The 20,002-nt window shown below is 39.0% G+C and overlaps 2 protein-coding genes across 2 annotated transcripts in view; both read right to left on the reverse strand.

Annotated features, from left to right (window-relative positions):
* Positions 1-20,002, reverse strand: part of LOC114653490 (nephronophthisis 3) — an 838,883-nt gene that overhangs the window by 642,577 nt on the left and 176,304 nt on the right. The window lies entirely within an intron of this gene.
* On the reverse strand, positions 7,746-8,889 carry LOC127528352 (uncharacterized). Its single transcript, XM_051928833.1, has 2 exons — positions 7,929-8,889; positions 7,746-7,872 (listed from the first exon to the last, which is right to left on the reverse strand). Exons 1-2 carry the CDS (start codon positions 8,714-8,716, stop codon positions 7,821-7,823), a joined length of 840 nt encoding a protein of 279 aa, XP_051784793.1. The 5' UTR covers positions 8,717-8,889; the 3' UTR covers positions 7,746-7,820.

The raw sequence follows: 20,002 nt of genomic DNA on the forward strand, positions 1-20,002 counted from the left end.
AGAGGAACTTTAGCCTTATGAGCAATATAAACACAGACAAAAGGGATGTCCTACTGGTTTCAAACATATCAAACTTGATGATGATTAACATCAACAGCCCCCCTACTTCCAAGTTTGCACCTCAAAAATATTAAAGGATCTGGCTGATGAGCCATCGTACTGCTAGTTCTATGCGTTCTAGGCAGTGCAAGGTGAAAACCTAGACAAGCTATGGACAGGTTTACAAATCTGTTTTGACTATAAATCTTGTGTTCTTATCTGTAATGTGTTATTTGATGTTTATATAAGTATACCACTACTTATCTAAGTACCTGGTGTTAATTCTCTTGAGCCAAAAATGTAAGCACTTATTTAGATATTCTTCATTGTATTGAGAAAGTACTGTATATCACATTCATCTTCATGAATGAGGTGGAATACATATATATATATTTATAGCATATATATTTGTGTATTATTAACTACATATTGTAAGTTTGTAACACATTATTGTGAATGTATTGTTACATAATATAATGTGATATTTTTGTACACATATATGTTTGATACCCAACCCAAATTATTTCTTTTATTTTCAGTTTTAGGACTGGGATTTCTGCGGTGGGCTGGCACCCTGCCCGGGGTTTGTTTCCTGCCTTGCTCCCTGTGTTGGCTGGGATTGGCTCCAGCAGACCCCCATGACACTGTGTTAGGATAATAGCGGGTTGGATAATGGATGCATGGATGGCTGGATGGATGGATTGGGTTTTGAATTTACTTGAAAAGAGTATGATGGGTGTTTTTCTTTTTTACACTAGGTGAAACAGGAACAAGGATGCATTGCCAAAGTATGAAAAATTACATTACTTGTTATTGCTCTCTGTTGTCATAGTTAATGAATATTCAGAATGGTCACATTCAAGTATTTTATTTTGAAAATCAGCTGTTTAAATTTTGTAAAAATAAATGTATCTCTGACTGAAAAGGCTTTATCTTCATGTTAAATTTATCTACTATTAATGAAATGGGTCTCTGTACCACCAGTAATTTTCGCATACTGCCACTGACAAATCATTTTAATTTTATAATTGTGTCACTCTCTGGCCTTCACTATCTGTTGCAGATTAGATATTCTAAGACACTATTTACAAAAGAATCTGCTTTCCCCATGGACTAAGAAAATGTATGCATTATGCAGTTGAATCACTCTGTAATCTATGAACCAGACATATCTGCAAAATCTGCATCTCTGGTTTGTTGATCTCATAATGATCCTTGAAGTGAATGAAGGCAGGCAGCAGATGTAAATAGTACTGTCCCTTTCTAGTGGGACCTAAATATGTAAGACTGTCACTATTAATAACGGGGCATTTTTTTCTTTTGCTGTGTAGGCCTCTAAAAAATTTGGGGGCTAAATTTATAGTATACAGTACCCACTTCTCCAGACACCACTACACCACTTTGTGACGGGGATTCAGACCGGCAACATTCTGGATACCAGCACAGATCCTGACACTCCCATGTTTACAATACATCCATCCATCCATCCATTTTCCAACCCGCTGAATCCGAACACAGGGTCACGGGGGTCTGCTGGAGCCAATCCCAGCCAACACAGGGCACAAGGCAGGGAACCAATCCTGGGCAGGGTGCCAACCCACCGCAGGACACACACAAACACACCCACACACCAAGCACACACTAGGGCCAACAGCTCTAAGTTAACATTGGATAAGGGACAAGTGCAATATAATGTATGTATAAGTGGAAAACATTGTTCTACTGTTATGGACTATTTTGGTACTTATTTTATTAGTTTTAACTTGGGTAATTTTGTTTTTCATTTTATTTTATTTTTTTGCACTGGAAAATTACGTTGTACAATGTCTCATTGCTACAATGACAATAAAGATTTTGATTTTTGATTTTGATTTTGATTCATTAGCACACACTTCTTGACTGATTTGGTATACTGTATTATAAATTCACAGCTATTGCCATTATTATAACTCTTTAAGGAAAATAACAAACAAGAAAAAACAAACACACATGAATCTTACATCTCCGCTAACATCCCATAATATGTGCTCTCGTGCATGCTGGGAGGTGCACCTTGAAATGTGAGCCGTGTCTCTTAATTATTGCTGTCTCTCTAACATTCACTCTTAACACATTTTTTTCTGTTGCAGCATTGTGTTAAAATCATTATCAATTCATTATTTTTCCCCACAACAAGCAATGCTTAACACCCCAGAATCATAAAAGAGAAAACAGGATTTTAGAAATTATTTGCTGACCTATTAAGAAAATAATAAATAAATGTGAAAAACAGAAATATCACATTGGCACATGTATTCAGACCTTTTACTATGATTCATGAAATTTGGCTCAGGTGCATCCCATTCTATCCACTGTATTTATTTATTTATTTATTTATTTATTGTTTAGAATCTACCTGCCATCAATTCAATTGACTGGACTAAAAATGGCACACAACTGTCCACAGAAGGTTCACCAGTTGAGTGAAACCCAAGTCAGAGGAATTGCCAGCAGAGCTCAGAGAAAGGATTGTATTGAGGCTCAGATCTGGAGAAAGGAAAACATTTCTGCAGCCCTGAAGGTCCCAAAGAGCTCAGTGGCGTCCCATAGCTCTAAAATGAAACAAGTTTGGAACAACCAGACCTCTTTTTTGAGCTGGTCACCTGGCCAGACTGAGCAGTTTGGGGGAGAACAGTTTTGGTAAGAGATGTAAATATGAGTAAGTATTTTTGTAGATGCTTTACTATAGTATTATGGTCAATGAACAATAAGCCTACAAAGTTTCATTTTGTTAATAAAAAAATGACCATGTAACTCAAGTAGTCTGCAGTTTAATTGTAAAAGTATCACTTTAATATAGAATATAAGGCTTGTACATATCTAATTATACAGGAGCTTAATGAGAAAAAATAAATAAAAGGCAAAGAAAACAAATTGGAGTGAGCCAATTGTACATTCTTAAAAACATGATTCTTTAATGGCATTTAATGGTTCTTTACTGGGTTGTGTGGTTCTTCATAGACCCATAGTTTGACAAAGTACCATTCTGCTCTGGGATGGGTTCTTTGGATATGAAGTTTGTTCTTTGAAAAATGTCCTAATATGTAAAAAATAAAAAAAACTAACATTTTTAATGTATGTTAGGCAACCTAACAGGACACAAACAGATTAAGAAAAGCTGGACTTAGCTTGTGTTATTGTATGCAGTGAGAGTCCTTTTAAAATCATGATGAGCCAGTGGTATTTCACATATTTGTTACCATCTGCAGCAGGGGTCCTCAGGTCCTAGAGGGCCGCAGTGGCTGCAGGTTTTCATTCTAAACCCTTTTCTTAATTAGTGATCTGTTCTTGCTCCTAATCGGCTTCTTTTGAATTCATTTTATTTGCTTTGTTCTTGAAGACTCAGACCCCTCAGTTATTTCTTTTTCTTTAATTAACAGCCAAGCAATAATGAGGTACAAAATGAGCCAAAACATGACCAGCAAACTGTGTCCGTCATACTTTTATGTTCTGTACTTGGGCTACTAGGTGGAGATTGTAAAGATGTAAAAGAAGAGAGTGATGAGGAAAAATGTAAAAATGTTTGGAGGACTAATTGTTTCCTGTTGTTGCTTCCAGATGTTGTATTAAATCTTTAACTTTTCAGCACCGAGTCTTTTCATTTTACCTTCTGACAACATAACACATACAATATCTGAAAATAAAGAAAGGTGAAGGTCTCAGGAACATTGATCTGCTCAGGTCCCCAAAACATTTGAACAGTGCTCTTAGAAAAGAGAAAATCCTTAATTTTGGACATGTGTGCTATTGCACAATGAGAGCAGCAACAAGCCATGGAATTAAAGAATGAGTTTAATTAATGACAAGACTCAGAACCTAATTAAGCAACTGGTTGGAGTGAAATTGTTTGGAGTTTCAGCCCTGACTTAGTTGGTCTTTATGTTGGCTTACTCACTTCATGTTTCACTTCTGTTTGGGTGCCATTTAAAGAAAGAAATGAAGCAAAAAACAAGTCAATTAAAATGATTAATTCAAAAGAAGTTAATTAGCAGCAAAACAGGTCACTAATTAAGAAAAGGATCAGAATGAAAACCTGCAGCCACTGGGGGCCATTCAGGACCGGAGTTGGACACCCCTGATCTACAGTGTTCATTGTTATTTACTTTATGGAGAATGTCACTGAGCTAAATAAGTAATGAATCTTTCTGGAACCTTCCTGTGGTTTGGTCTTTGGGGAATCAAAAATGGTAAGTCATTCTCTGGAAAAACACTCTAGCATCTTTACTTCTAAGAGTGTAGTAACATGAAATCAGTGATTGTTATTGCCCCTACAAAATCTGATCCGAGCATCCTTAAATAATTTTGCATGAGTCTGCCTATCATTTATTATTTCAAGATCTCTAGTGAGAAAAAGAACTCACTACAATATACAGTGGATTCATAAAGTATTGAGACTCCTTGACTTTCTGCAGTTTATTGCGTTGTTAATGTTGTTTAAAATGGATAAATTTACCATTTTGACCCATCAATTTTAGCTCAATGACCTACAATGAATACATAATGGGTGGTCGGAAAATCAAGAGTACACCTTATGAGAAGGATTTATGAGTCATAGTGGACTCTAAGCTATCAACTTCCTGACAGTGTTCAGAAGCCATTAAGAAGGCTAACAGAATGTCAGGTTATATAGCGCCTTGATGTGTGGAGTACAAGTCACAGGAGGTTCTGCTCAAGTCTTTATAACACACTGGTGAGGCCTCATCTGGAGTCCTGTATGAGGTTTTGGTCTCCATAAAGACAAAGCAACATAAGAGAAAGTCAGGAGAAGTGCAACTAGGCTGATTCCAGGGTTACAGGGGATGAGTTATGAGGAAAGATGAAAAGAGCTGAGCCTTTTAAGAAAATGAAGGTTAAGAGGTGACATGACTGAAGTGTTTAAAATCACAAAGGGAATTAGTACAGTGGATTGAGACTGTGACATTAAAATTAATTCATCAAGAACACGGGGACACAGTTGGAAACTTGTTAAGGGTAAATTTTGCACAAACATTAGGAAGTTTTTCTTTACACAAAGAACCACAGACACTTGGAATAAGCGACCAAGTAGTGTGGTAAACAGTAGGACTTCAGGGACTTTCAGAACTAGACTTTTTTAGAGTGTTTTTTAGAAGAATTAAGTGGATTGGACTGGTGGGCTGAATGGCCTGTTCTCGTTCAGATTGTTCTAATGTTCTAATGAGACATAATGGAACTCTTTGGAAAGAACTGCGAGCACTATGTCTGGTAAAGACAAGGCACTGCTCATCCATCACCTTCCTAATAAGATTCCTATGATGAAGTATGGGGATGGCTCTCAGCGGCAGGGATAGAGAGACTGGTCAGAATTGAGGGAAGGACGAAGGCAGGCAGAATCAAAGAGGTCCTGTGTAAGAGTTGAATTTAAACCCTGCTCCAATGTGCACCTGGCATGTGCCTGAGTCTCATATCCTTCTGAGTTAATGCTTAAAAGCTGATGCTGTTATTTTATTATTCACTATGATAAATGTATTTCTTGTTATTTTATATAACCCCTTAAAAGAAATATATTATATGTATGGCATAACCATTCTTCATTAGTACTAAGTTTCCTGTTTTTGTACCCAGCTGGATCATAATATACAGTATATACTGTATAGGCCATTGTTCTTTTATTTTAAACCATGAGAAACAAGGTGTATGTGGAGAAATTCACACATCTCCTAAAATAAGAATAAAAATAATACATTTAAAATGTCATGTACATCCTAAGCAAACAGGACTGTCAATCACATTGTGGTCATTTAAGGTATCAACATCTGCCATGTCCCGCTAGCAACTGGGTGTAACCAATCATGTTAAACGTTTTCTGATTATATAATGAATTCCTTTTTTTGAGTAGTAACTTAATCGATGGACGGACACTTTTTACTTTGTAGCCTGTGACTAACATGTGGCTAACATGTAATGCACTTGTTACCTCTTCTGAGTTTTAGATAAAGAATAATTATTGACGCTTTCTCCAGCTTGTGTTTTATTGCTTAAATCAGGGAATTCCAGTGGGGGTGTCTGTATTCATAATTTTCTTCCACACCTTGGGGTGGGTGGGCGGATTGTCCAAGTGTAAGAATACACCACAGACTGGGGATGACAGTTGACCTTTCAGCATGACCGTGGACAGAACCATGCAGCCAAAATAATGTCAAAGTGGCTTTGGGTCAAGTCTCCTACTCTCCTTGAGTGGCCCAAACTTTAAACACTTAGACCTCAAGATGGCAGTTCTCATCATGAACTGCATTTGTTGAAAAACTGGTTAATTTTGATAACATGGAAGCCTAAGGAAGATGGATTGGCCAATTAATATTAATTTATGTAGGAACCAAACCTATTTAGTCAAATAATAGTAAATTCCTACAAGTTTTTTTTTTTTTATTTGAATAAATAGTAGATTTCACATGCCTACATAAGTAATGGGTGATTCTGTCATACCCCCCTATAAGCTTCTTCTTCTTCTTTTTTGGCTGCTACTGTTAGGGGTTGCCGCAGTGGATCATCTTCTTCCATATCTTTCTGTCCTCTGCATCTTGTTCTGTTACACCCATCACCTGCATGTCCTTTCTCAACACATCCATAAACCTTCTCCCAATATACTCAGCATCTCTCCTCTGCACATGTCCAAACCAACGCAATCTGGCCTCTCTGACTTTGTCTCCCAACCGTCCAACTTGAGATGACCCTCTAATGTACTCGTTTCTAATCCTATCCATCCTCGTCACACCCAACGCAACTCTTAGCATCTTTAACTCTGCCACCTCCAGCTCTGTCTCCTGCTTTCTGGTCAGTGCCACCATCTGCAACCCATATAACATAGCTGGTCTCACTACCATCCTGTAGACTTTACCTTTTACTCTTGCTGATATCTGTCTGTCACAAATCACTCCTGACACTCTTCTCCACCCATTCCACCCTGCCTGCACTCTCTTTTTCACCTCTCTTCCATAATCCCCATTACTCTGTACTGTTGATCCCAAGTATTTAAACTCATCCACCTTTGCTAACTCTACTCCTTGCATCCTCACCATTCCACTGACCTCCCTCTCATTTACACACATGTATTTTATCTTGTTCCTACTAACCTTCATTCCTCTCCTCTCTAGAGCACATCTCTACGGGGACTCCTGTCTAATCTCGTCTGTCAACCTGTCCATCAGCATTGCAAATAAGAAAGGGCTCAGAGCCGATCCCTGATGTAATCCCACCTCCACATTGAATGCATCCGTCACTCCTACCACAGACCTCACCACAGTCACACTTCCCTCGTACATATCCTGTACAACTCTTACATACTTCTCTGCCACTCCCGACTTCCTCATACAATACCACAACTTCTCTCGAGGCACTCTGTCATATGCTTTCTCCAGGTCCACAAAGACACAATGAAACTCCTTCTGGCCTTCTCTATACCTTCTCCATCAACACCCTCAGAGCAAACATCACATATGTGGTGCTCTTTCTTGGCATGAAACCATACTGCTACACTAATCATCACCTTACTTCTTAACCTAGCTTCCAGTACTCTTTCCCATAACTTCATGCTGTGGCTCATCAATTTTATCCCCCTGTAGTCACTACAGTCCTTCACAACCCCCTTATTCTTAAATATTGGCACCAATACACTTCTTCTCCACTCCTCTGGCATACTCTCACATTCCAAGATTCCATTAAACAATCTGGTTAAAAACTCCACTGCCATCTCTCCTAAACACCTCCATGCTTCCACAGGTATGTCATCTGGACCAACGGCTTTTCTGTTCTCCATCCTCTTTATAGCTGTCCTTACTTCCTCCTTGCTAATCCGTTGCACTTCCTGATTCACTATCTCCACATCATCCAACCTCTTTTCTCCCTCGTTCTCTTCATTCATAAGCCTCTCAAAGTACTCCTTCCATCTGCTCAACACACTCTCCTCATTTGTGAGTATGTTTCCATCTTTATCCTTTATTACCCTAACCTGCTGCACATCTTTCACAGCTCGGTCCTTCTGCCTAGCCAATTGGTACAGGTTCTTTTCTCCCTCCTTAGTGTCCAACCTCTCATACAACTCATCAAACGCTTTTTCTTTAGCCTTTGCCACCTCTCTCTTCACCTTGCGCCTTATCTTCTTGTACTCTTGTCTACTTTCTGCATCTCTCTGACTATCCCACTTCTTCTTTGCCATCTTCTTCCTCTGTATACTCTCATGTACTTCCCCATTCCACCACCAGGTTTCCTTTTCCTCCTTCCTCTGTCCAGATGTCACGCCAAGCACCCTTCTTGCTGTCACCCTTACTACATCTGCTGTAGTTTCCCAGCTGTTTGGTAACTCTTCACTACCACCCAGTGCCTGTCTCACCTTCTCCCTAAACTCAACCTTGCAGTCTTCATTTTTCAACTTCCACCATTTGATCCTTGGCTCTGGCCTCACTCTCTTCCTCTTCTTGATCTCCAATGTCATCCTACAGACCACCATCCTATGCTGCTTAACTGCACTTTCCCCTGCCACTACTTTGCAGTCTTCAGTCTCCTTCAGATTGACTCTTCTGCATAGGATGTAATCTACCTGGGTGCATCTTCCTCCACTCTTATACGTCACACTATGTTCCTCCCTCTTCTTAAAATACGTATTCATCACAGCCATGTCCATCCTTTTGGCAAAATCCACTATCCTCTGACCTTCTTCATTCCTCTCCTTGACACCATAACAACCATCACCTCCTCGTCTCCTCTGTTCCCTTCACCAACATGTCCATTGAAACCCGCTCCAATCATCACTTTCTGTCCCTTGGGTACACTGTTCATCACTTCATCCAACTCACTCCAAAAATCTTCTTTCTCATCCATTGCACACCCAGCTTGCTGGGCTTATGCACTAACAATATTCATCATCACACATCCAGTTTCCAGCTTCATAATCATTACTCTGTCTGACACTCTTTTCACCTCCATAACATTCCTGACATACTGTTCCTTCAGAATAACCCCTACTCTATTTCTCCTCCTATCTACACCATGATAGAACAATTTGAATCCACTTCCGATCCACCTGGCCTTACTCCCCTTCCATTTAGTCTCTTGCACGCACAATATATCAACCTTCCTTTTTTTCATCATATTGGCTAACTTTCTCCCCTTACCAGTCATACTGCCAACATTCAAAGTTCCTACCCTCAGTTCCACTCTCTTTACATTCTTCCTCTACTCCTGCCTTCAGACACATCTCTTTCCTCTTGTTCTCTTTCTTCTTCTTCTTCAGCCAACAGTAGCCCAATTTCTGCCAGCACCCTGTTGACTAACAGTACTGGTGGCAGTTGTTGTTAACCCGGGGCTCGACCGATCCCCCTATAATATATACATACACACACACACATGTATACAGTATATATATATATATATTTTTTTTTTTTCACGGCATTCGTAGTCTGTGTCACAATCTGATTGTATGGGTGGTTACCTACCAGGTAACGCTTGTGGTTGGCCAGCAAGTCTGCTAACATCCGCCACAGTGCCCTCAGTTGTGAGAAGCAGATCCTAACATTGCGCCACGGCGTGTGGTTCGTTTATTTGACAGCATGTAGATCGGGCTTCGCGTCTGGCGCTGATGTCCGAGGTTCGATTCCCAAGAGGGAGTGCAGTAGAGTTTGTACGCCTGATGAGCCCAGAATTAGGGTGAAACACGTGTTGCGTACTCTTTGCATTATTTGACAGTAAACTATTTCAACCATTCTATGATCTGCTTCTCACAACTGAGGGCACCGTGGCGGATGTTAGCAGACTTGCTGGCCAACCACAAGCGTTACCTGGTAGGTAACCACCCATACAATCAGATTGTGACACAGACTACGACTGCCATGAATGTAATTACCCCGATCTACATGCTATCAAATAAATGAACCACACGCCGTGGCGCAATGTTAGGGGCTTCGCCTCTGGCGCTGACGTCCGAGGTTCGATTCCCGAGAGGGAGTGCAGTAGAGTGTGTACGCCTGATGAGCCCAGAATTAAGGCGAAACACGTGTCGCGTACTCTTTGCATTATTTGACAGTAAACTATTTCAACCATATATATATATATATATATATATATATATACACCCCTATAAGCTAACATGGAATATTCTTAGTTGTTCAGCTCTACCTCCAGTGTGACAATAAAGTGATCTCAGATTGTAGTTGGACAGCTAGACAGAAGCAAGACCTGTTAGACTGGAATACCCTGACCTTATGTACTTGGGTCCAAGGGTATGTGATAACCTATAGAAACGTTAAATCTTTCAAGAAATGTATCCAAGTCACTTAAATCTTTAACAAAATATCACAGATAAGTTTTCTCTTTTATGTGTATTATCAACTACTGTACATTATTATTATACTTTTTTTTTGTATAGGAGGCATACTAATTATTTTTTTTTTTAGCCTTATTGAAAGTTTCATTTTGAAATATTTGGGAACCCTTGACAAACGCAGCTCTTGACTGTAAGTCAGAAAACTGCCAGCTGAACTCACTCCATATAACGGAAACGAAAAGGAAAACGGAAAGGACCTGAGTTGAGGGAACTGTGCTATACAAGATACTGTATCTTACTTCTTCACATACATACCGGCTTGTTTCGTGAGATTTCTGATTGGCCGATTGAGATCGAACATAGAAGCAGGGCAGCTCTGACATATAGGAGAACTAGGCGGTGTCCCGGAGCAAGAGGAGATCCGTGATGACCTCACCTCAGTGTACCTGCGCCAAATCATAACAATAACTACAACAATCTTTATTTATATAGCACATTTTCATACAAACATTGTAGCTCAAAGGGACTTTGAATTCCATCGGTCACAGATACCTTCACAACACCTGTCAATCCATTACGAGATGTAGGGGCCGCCTAGGATGCCGTCATCTAAATGGGCGCCACTTGAGACTGTTAAAGGAACATGCACTCCGGACACCGAGAGGACCCCAACCTCAGTTGTCAAATTCCTATGATACTGAGTGGGCACCATTTATTAAAGTAAAGTGCTCATACTCCGTACACCAAATGGGTGTGCGCTCCTTAAAGTCTGCAGTTTATTTAAATTTATTTATTTATTTGGCCAAAGCGACTTACAACATTTGAAATACAACTGGTTCAGTTTCTTTTGGTTTTTCAACTGGAACACAGGCAGGTCAAGTGATTTACGCAGGATCACACAGTTGTTAAACTAGTGGGATCTGAACACACACCGTCATGGTTTGAGGTCCAAAGCACCACACTTATCATATACACGAGGGACGTTCAGAAAGTTTCCGCACTTTCATATTTTCTTTGGAAACGGTTAAGGCGCGAGGAGTAGTATTGGGCTTTAAAAAGTTGTTACGACACTGGGAAAATTGCATCGCAAAGGGAGGTGACTATGTAGAAAACTGATGTAATTTGTTTTTGAAATTCTTAATAGAGTCTCAAAAAAGGATAGTAAAGATCGCATTAGCGCAAACAAACGGAAATTATTACTCTGTGAAATAACGGAACATCGAAAAGAGATGGAATATATTGTTCGGATTGAAACTTTAAATCGGAGACTTGTAAATCGTCTAACATGTGTTGCCAGCGAGAATTAAAAGACTCCAAAAATGGCGAGGTATGAAGTCCCGTGAGATTTTTTCAAGCCACGCATACTTACAACCTTTGGAAGCAAGTCCCACGAGAAAGTGACCTTTGCCATTAGATTCTTTCAAGTCACCCCATACTTAAACCATTTTCAAAAAGGACCACGGTCAACTAACCTCAGTCTTGTGATTGCTTTTGTCAGACAAACGTCCTGCGGTCTCAGCTCTTGTAAACGTCAACGACTAAGCGAAGAAGGAGCAGAGACAAACATTCGAGAAATGTATTAGAGAGAAAGAAACGATATTCACTCATAGCCAGTTATACGTTGCGTTGTCACGATGTAAGTCCAAACACGGAATCAGAATTCGATGCGATCTTGAAGAAAAGTTAATTCCAAATATTGTTTTTACTAAAGTTTTAAAGTAGAAGTGAAAATAATGCATATGTAACAATTCCCATGAAAACAACAACCTCGCTAAATTATATATCCGGTTAACCAAACCCGGGTGAGGGCGAGCGTGGCGCAATTTGCACCAATGTAGGGGTACGCGCACCGACAACCGAAGGGAAAATAGATAATCGACGTTCAATAGTAACAACCACTACCCACTATAGACAATGAGGAGTGACGTCTGACTACCCCACCTAGGCTCCAAATTTACTTCGACAGTTAACTACGGGGGTTGTTGTTGTTTATTTTTTTAAGGCACAGATCCTTACTTGCGAACACTCTGACAATACAACTGTCTGACTTTCATTAGTTTAGTTATAATGTAGCTAGGATTGAGACTGAAGGGACAGGTGCAGTCGCACAAAGACACCACACAAGAAGTGCAAGTTTGAGCAAGCAAACAGTCAGGCGTATTTATTGTTTAATATCGTATCAAGGAACTGGAAGATCACTAAACTTCTCCGTAGATGCCACAGAGAATGTCACCCATAGAAGCTGCGGCTCACTTCGCGGTGTTCCCTCCGTACGTTCAGTACACTTTGCCGATCTCGCGTTGATGCTTCCCATTTGCTTTGATTGAAACGATGGAGCCTGGGAGTCCACACTGTGCCATGCCAGGGCAGTTTTTATGTCCAGGGCTTCAGTAGAATGTTCGATAGAAAGCATCCCCAAAGACCACAGAGGAAGTCTGAAAAGAACACTATAAAGGTCATTGTAAGCCTTAAAGCAAATGATGAAAATCGCGATAAAGTAATGAAACTATCTAAAGTGCGACGAGTACGAAACCCTCAATCTGCGCTTTTACATGAACACCTAAAACCGAAATGCGGTGAGTAACCGGGTTTGTGTGAATAAACTTTATTAAAGTCCACCGACTTTCATCATGCGCCATCTTATCATCATTTTATATGTCTTTTATAACATTCGTAAACTGTGTATAAACTACTGTGACAGGTGTCTAGTCATAATCTAATCTAGACACAGTTCAAATATCCGACTATGCCACCCAGTTTTATTGAAATTGCGAACTCTTGAGATTTACAGATAGTAGCACACGGGTTTCTTTAAATTGGGCGGTGAGTAAACACGCAATGAAAGACACTGCAACCATTTCAGGAAAGGCAATAGTAACCTGTATTATGCCAGACAATATAAAAATAAACCAAAAAAAATGTAGTCAGGAATTTTAAAATATCAGGAGCGAAAATCTTTTTTTTTCTTTTTTTTTTAAAAATGTCCAATACAGAGATTGTGAATTTTGTTTTCCCCCGTATTCTCCAGTATAAGCTGTTTGTGGTCTTTCCTGCAGATGAAGTGGACACTGTTGACCACCCTGACATTTCTGCTGCTGGGTGACTTTTGCTCACATTCTACTTGCCCAGTTTCTCTTCCCAAACACCTGGAAGTCCCGGCCAGACAGACACCAGAAGAAGGAGCAGGTGAGGTTTGCTGTAGTGACAATGACAGGGTCAATTCTGCACTTAACAACTGGGGGGCAGACTTTCTGAAACAGGGTCTTCCTTCATCCTTACTGAACACACATCACAGGAAAGTCACCGCATGATGAGAAGCAGATAAGATGTTGAAATCGGTGATGTACAGTAAGGTCATTTGATGAGTGCAACATTTACAGGACCCCCAATAGCAGAGGTTGGTCCCCATCCTGAAAAGGTTTTAAACATTGCTTGTCTCTCTTCTAAAAATCAGAACCATTCAAGTGGACAGTTTTTCAAAGACCACACTGTGCCTCGACTCACGATGTCTTGATTTTAACTTTCTTCATCTGTTGTTGGTGCATGCCAGTGAAGTTTCCCACCGTCCTTCAGTGCCCTCCATATTTTTTGGGACAAGGAGATTTTTTTTTTCATTTGATTTCCCCCCTCTGCTCCACAGTTTAAAATTACAAATCAAACAATTCAGACTTATGATTAAAGTGCACTTTGCAGACTTTCATATATGGTTGTTTGCACACATTTCAGCCACATAACACTTTTTCTACACTGTTCCCCTGATATGACATTCTGAAGAGAGCAAACTAATGAGAAGGAGTGACACTGGAGTATCGCACCAGTGCCAGGAGCTTCAGCTTTCCGTTTGTCTGGTAAATGCTTGATGGATGTTTGTGTATAAATGTTCTGTGTACTCGGTAATATACCCAGTAATTCAAAGAAGTGTGTGAGGATTGTCCAGAATATGCATGAGGGAGTGAGGACTCGGGTCATAGAAAAATATATTCTTAAAATTGGTAATCTCAATGTATTAAAAAAGTATTATAAACACATGAGAAAAGTAGACACTATATTTTACTAAGTATTAAGGTGAAATGGAGAAACAACTAAAAGACTTCTTCTGGTTGTGCAGGAATAGTTGGGATTCGCTGCAGAATGTCGATTAATACACTTGGAAAGTAGATTTCAAATCCAAAGTTTAATATGCAGATATAGATATACATATAAGTGTGTGGGGTCTACAATAAAAAATTAAAGTTGAACTATTTTTAGTTCTCAAATGACACATAAAATAAAATAACGTTGGAAAATCTTACACAAATATTGATCACAAAGTTGCAATACATAAGTTGGCCACGAGACCATTACCATTGTAAGTAAAGGCAAAGCTGAGAAGAGTTTTACACAGTTAATGAAATTTCAAGCGTAACTATTATAACCATAGACATAAATAGACGCCGCATTCACTGTGTTGCCCAGTCGACACGATGCGTCAGCGCGTACGCCATATTGCGAGTGGCAAAAGTGCCATTTAAACTAATACAGGTAGACGTGGAAACTGGGTTTTCTAATGAAAAAACAATAACGTTTAACACAGTATCGTTTACATACCACAGATTTTGGTGAATCATTTAAATGCTATTTATATGCATTTATACACTAATAATGACATTATTAAATAATAATTATAATTATTATTATTATTAAATAATTCCTCCCATATAAGTGACATTTCTCGGACTGCCTTCTTCCATCTCTGAAACATTTCTAGACTTTGTCCTGTTCTTATGCAACACAGTACTGAAGTATTGGTTAATGCCCTAGTCACCTCACGTATAGATTACTGTAATGCTATTCTTTCTGGCATCCCACAAAAACTTATCCATTGCTTACAACTTCTTCAGAATTCAGCTGCCAGTATAATAACCTGCTGTTCTAAATCTACTGAACGTATTACAACTATTCTCTCTCAACTTCTCTGGCTCCCTCTTAACTACAGAATACAATACAAAATATTGCTCTTAACATTGAAAGCTCTCCACAACCTCACTGATCTCCAACAGACTTACACTCCTCTCGCTCACTCAGATCCTCATCAGCAGCTTTACTTTCTGTACCGCACATCAAACTCAGTTCTATGGGAGCTCGAGGGTCTCTCATAGTGCTCCTCAACTCTTTATTTCTCTTTCCTCTCATATACGTCAGCTCAATTCAATAACACATTTTAAAACTACCCTCAAAACTTATCTTTTCAAACTGGCATACAAATTGTGAATTTTGCACTGTTACTGCCAGTTATCTTTGTTTGTCTTTCTTTTAACAGTGAAATGATACACTCAATGACAAAAATAAACAATTTTATTGTATACAAATTGGCTTAATGATTTCTGAAAACATTTCACTCATTCCTCTCTCAATCTCTTTCTGTCACACACACACACACACACACACACACACACACGCACACACACACACACACACACACACAGTGTGGTTACTTAAATATATACAGGATAGCATCTAAAATCCATAAAACAGAACTGTCTTACATAGCTTTTTCCATGTGTTGCCACTCTGTAATTTGAGAGTATTCAGTCTGGCAATATGGTGCAGCCTTAGTTTGTGGAAGACCGACACTACTAAAGACATGAGCATAAAATGATGGTTGTCAATTTCAAACTGTGTTTCCTCAATGTGCTCCTTGAGAAAAAACACATCATCTGAACCAATCTCAGCCCAAACAAACTGATTGATCAAAGATACACTGACAGCTTGCCCTAATGTCGACCGTCAGATAACACGCTCAGCTACTTTGACCACCTTGACTGTACCCTCAGAAGGAATCATCAAACCTCCTTTGTTTTTTTAATGTGAGCAAGTGGTAGCTTTGATCATATGATGCCGGTACAGCATCTGTTACCAAACTAGCACGGCACACATCTCAGGACAGCTTTCTCAAAATCCCGTCTAAGGGCTACCTCGCATTGCTTCCTGAGGTGGATTTCTTTAGGAAACCTTCAAAGTTTGAGAAATGTTAACAGCTAACAACAATCTATATAGTTAGTGACTAAATACGTTTAGCCAAAATGTCGTTTGGAGGCTCACTTGAGCACATAAATGTATAGCTTTGCTAGTTTAGTCTGGCGTAGCTAAAGTTAAGATTATAAAATGGGATTTTTTTTTTTTTTAAATGTTATTTATTAATTTTATTGTAATCATTCCATACTAATAGATCAATTTATAACAAAAAAAAATTGAAGACAAATCAAACCCCACCCCTGAGAAGGAGAGCTTAGCCAGAGGAGAATTGCTTAGGGCTTTTTAATAAGGCAACAGTAAACAAAAGAAAGGAAGAAATAAATATATATGTAAATAAAAAATGGAGAAAGGAAATAAATGCGGTAATAGTTATTTCTCTTATTCTAAAATAATATTGATTAGATCCTGCCAGGTTTTGAAAAAATTCTGCACAGATCCTCTAACTGAGAATTTGATTTTTTCCAATTTCAAATAATATAAAACATCGGTTTCCCACTGACTTATCAGAGGAGAATTAGGATTTTTCCAATTTAACAGAATAAGTCTGCGTGCCAAAAGTGTAGTGAATGCAATCACCGTTTGCTTGTCCTTCTCCACTTCTAGTCCGTCTGGAAGAACACTGAACACAGCTGTTAATGGGTTAGGAGGAATTGTGATACCAAGGCTGTCTGAAAGGTGCTTAAAAATTTTGGTCCAAAATGATGTTAGTTTGGTGCAGGCCCAAAACATGTGACCCAGTGAGGCAGGATCTTGGTTGCAGCATTCGCAGGTTGGATCTTGCCCTGGAAACATTTTGGACAGTTTTAAGTGAGACATGAGCTCGATATATAATTTTTAGTTGAATAATTCTATGCTTTGCGCATATGGAGCTCTAGTGAATTCTCTGCTTTGCTACCTTCCACTCCTTTTCTGATATATTGATTAAGAGATCTTCCTCCCCTGCGGTGGGTTGGCACCCTGCCCAGGATTGGTTCCTGCCTTGTGCCCTGTGTTGGCTGGGATTGGCTCCAGCAGACCCCCGTGACCCTGTAGTTAGGAATATAGCGGGTTGGAAAATGGATGGATGGATGGATGGATGGATCTTCTTCCCAATGTCCTCTTGGGTCTTTGAAAGGTAGGGACACTAATAAGATTTTATATAATGCAGAAATGGTGTTTAATTCCTCGAAATTGACCAGTATTTTTTTCAGCATGGTGGAGGGTATGAGGTGAGGAAAATCGGGCAGTTTCTGTTTAACAAAATTTCTAATTTGAAGATAGTGAAAGAAATGTGTAGCTGGGAGGTTGAATTTGGAACGTAATTGTTCAAAAGATACAAATATATTGTCTATATAAAGATCTCTGAGCATTTTAATCCCAAAACTTTTCCAGGTATTAAAAACTGGATATGTTTGCGAGGGTTGAAAGAGGTGGTTCTCTTTCAGAGGTGCTGCGGATAAAAGATTTTCCATCTTAAAATGCTTTCTAAGTTGGTTCCATATTCTGAGTGAGTAAAGCACAATTGGTTTATTAGTATATTTGCTATAACTTGCATTTATTGGAGCGCAGAGCAGGGAGTATAAAGAAGTACTACAGGATTTTACTTCCATTACGAACCAAGCCTGTGTATGTTCATCTTTTTGTGTCCAGGTTTTTATGGCTTGTGTGTTTGCTGCCCAGTAATAAAACTGAAAATTAGGTAAAGCCATGCCACCATCTGCCTGAGATCTTTGTAGGTCGCTCTTCGGATATGTGGGTGTTTTGAGTTCCAAATGAATAAGGTTATTGTTGAATCTAATTGCTTAAAAACTATTTATTAATATATATTGGAATGTTTTGAAATAAAAAAAGAAGTTTAGGAAGGATATTCATCTTAACAACGTTAATTCTTCAGGCAAGAGTGAGATGAAGGGTTGACCATCTATGCAAGTCTTGCTTAATTTTTTCCATACAGATGGCAAAATTTTGTTGATAAAGAGCTTTATGTTTACTTGTGATATTTACCCCTAGGTATTTAAACTGATCTGCTATGGTAAAAGGTAGGGTGTCCAATCTAATATTATATGCTTGTGAATTCACTGGAAAGAGTATACTTTTATTCAGATTAATTCTAAGACCAGATATCTTTTGAAATTCTGTTAGTGCTGTTAAAACTGCAGATACAGTGTTTTCTGGGTCTGATATATATAAAACCATATCATCCGCATATAGAGAAATTTTCTGTTACAGTCCTTCTCTGATAATCCCCTTTATCTAATAAGAATTTCGACAGTGAACAGTGAACAGTGAACCAGTGGTTCAATGGCAATTGCAAACAGCAGTGGTGACAAGGGACATCCTTGTCTGGTACCACGTTCTAGCTTAAAGTAGTCTGAACAAATGTTATTAATACAAACTGAAGCTTCTGGATTGGTATACAGTAGTTTGATCCATGCACAAATATTCGGGCCAAACCCAAATTTCTCCAATGCAGTGAAAAGTTAGTTCCATTCAATCACATCAAATGCTTTTTCTGCGTCTAATGATAGTAATATTTCTGGGGTGTTTGATTTTGCTGGTGAATATATAACATTAAACAAGCGTCGGAGATTGGAAGATAGGTGTCGGCCTTTAATAAATCCAGTTTGATCCTGTGATATTACCGAGGGCAGCACTTTCTCCATCCTTCTAGCTAGAATTTTTGAGAGTATCTTAACATCATTATTCAGGAGTGAAATTGATCTGTATGATGTACATTCCTTATTTTGTTTAAGAAAGACGGTGATTAATGCTTGACGAAATGTTTGAGGTAGTATTTGGTTGTCTCTAGCTTCTGTAAATGTTGCCAATAAGAGGGGAGCTAGCTGAGTGGAGAATTTCTTATAAAATTCTACGGGGTAACCATCAGGGCCTGCTGATTTCCCGCTTTGAAGTGACTTTATAGCATCTAGTTATTCTGTTAGCGTCAGAGGTTTATCCAGTTCCTCAGCACTTAAAGCATCTATTTGTGGTGTCTGTAATGTATCCAGAAATGCATTAGATTGTGTGTTGTCTTCTTTGAACTCAGTAGAATATAAGGATTTATAATAATCTCTAAATGCGTGCATTATATTTTTATGGTCATTTCTTCTCCATTCGTGTTGGTGATTACTGGTATTGCATTGCGAACATCTTGTTTGTGAATTTGTTGAGCTAAAAGCTTATTAGCTTTTTATCCATGTTCATAGTAATGATGTCTTGACTTATAAATAAGTTGTTCAGTTTCTTTAGTTGTTAAGATGTTAAGTTCTGTATGCAGGGCCTGCCTTTTCCTGTGAAGAGCTTCACTTGGACGCCTGGCTTGTTCTTCATCTATTCTAGTGATTTCGCTTCTTAGCCCTGACACTTTCTTGGTTTCTAATTTATTTCTGTGGGAAAGATATGAAATAATCTGTCCTCTTAAGAAGGCCTTTAGAGTTTCCCAGAGTGTTCCTGCAGAAACCTCTGTGGGCATGTTTGTCTCTAGGAAGAAGCTGATTTGTTTGGATATAAATTCTGTGCAGTTCTTGTCTGCCAATAAAAGAGGGTTAAGACGCCATCTGCAAGGTGAGTGTGATGGGCTTAATGATTTTAGCTCCAAGACTAGAGGGGCATGGTCGGAGATAACAATTGTGTCATATTTGCACGATTTAATTG

This window comes from Erpetoichthys calabaricus, chromosome 6 (genome assembly GCF_900747795.2).
Source record: "Erpetoichthys calabaricus chromosome 6, fErpCal1.3, whole genome shotgun sequence".
NCBI classification, from domain to species: Eukaryota; Metazoa; Chordata; class Cladistia; order Polypteriformes; family Polypteridae; genus Erpetoichthys; species Erpetoichthys calabaricus.

Excerpts from the sequence above, each read along its gene's own strand:
- LOC127528352 (XM_051928833.1), bottom strand. The coding sequence starts at position 8,716 with ATGGACATGGCTGTGATGAATACGTATTTTAAGAAGAGGGAGGAACAT. Across the intron at positions 7,873-7,928 it reads GAGAACGAGGGAGAAAAGAG|TAAGGACAGCTATAAAGAGG; the intron begins GTTGGATGATGT and ends GCAAGGAGGAAG.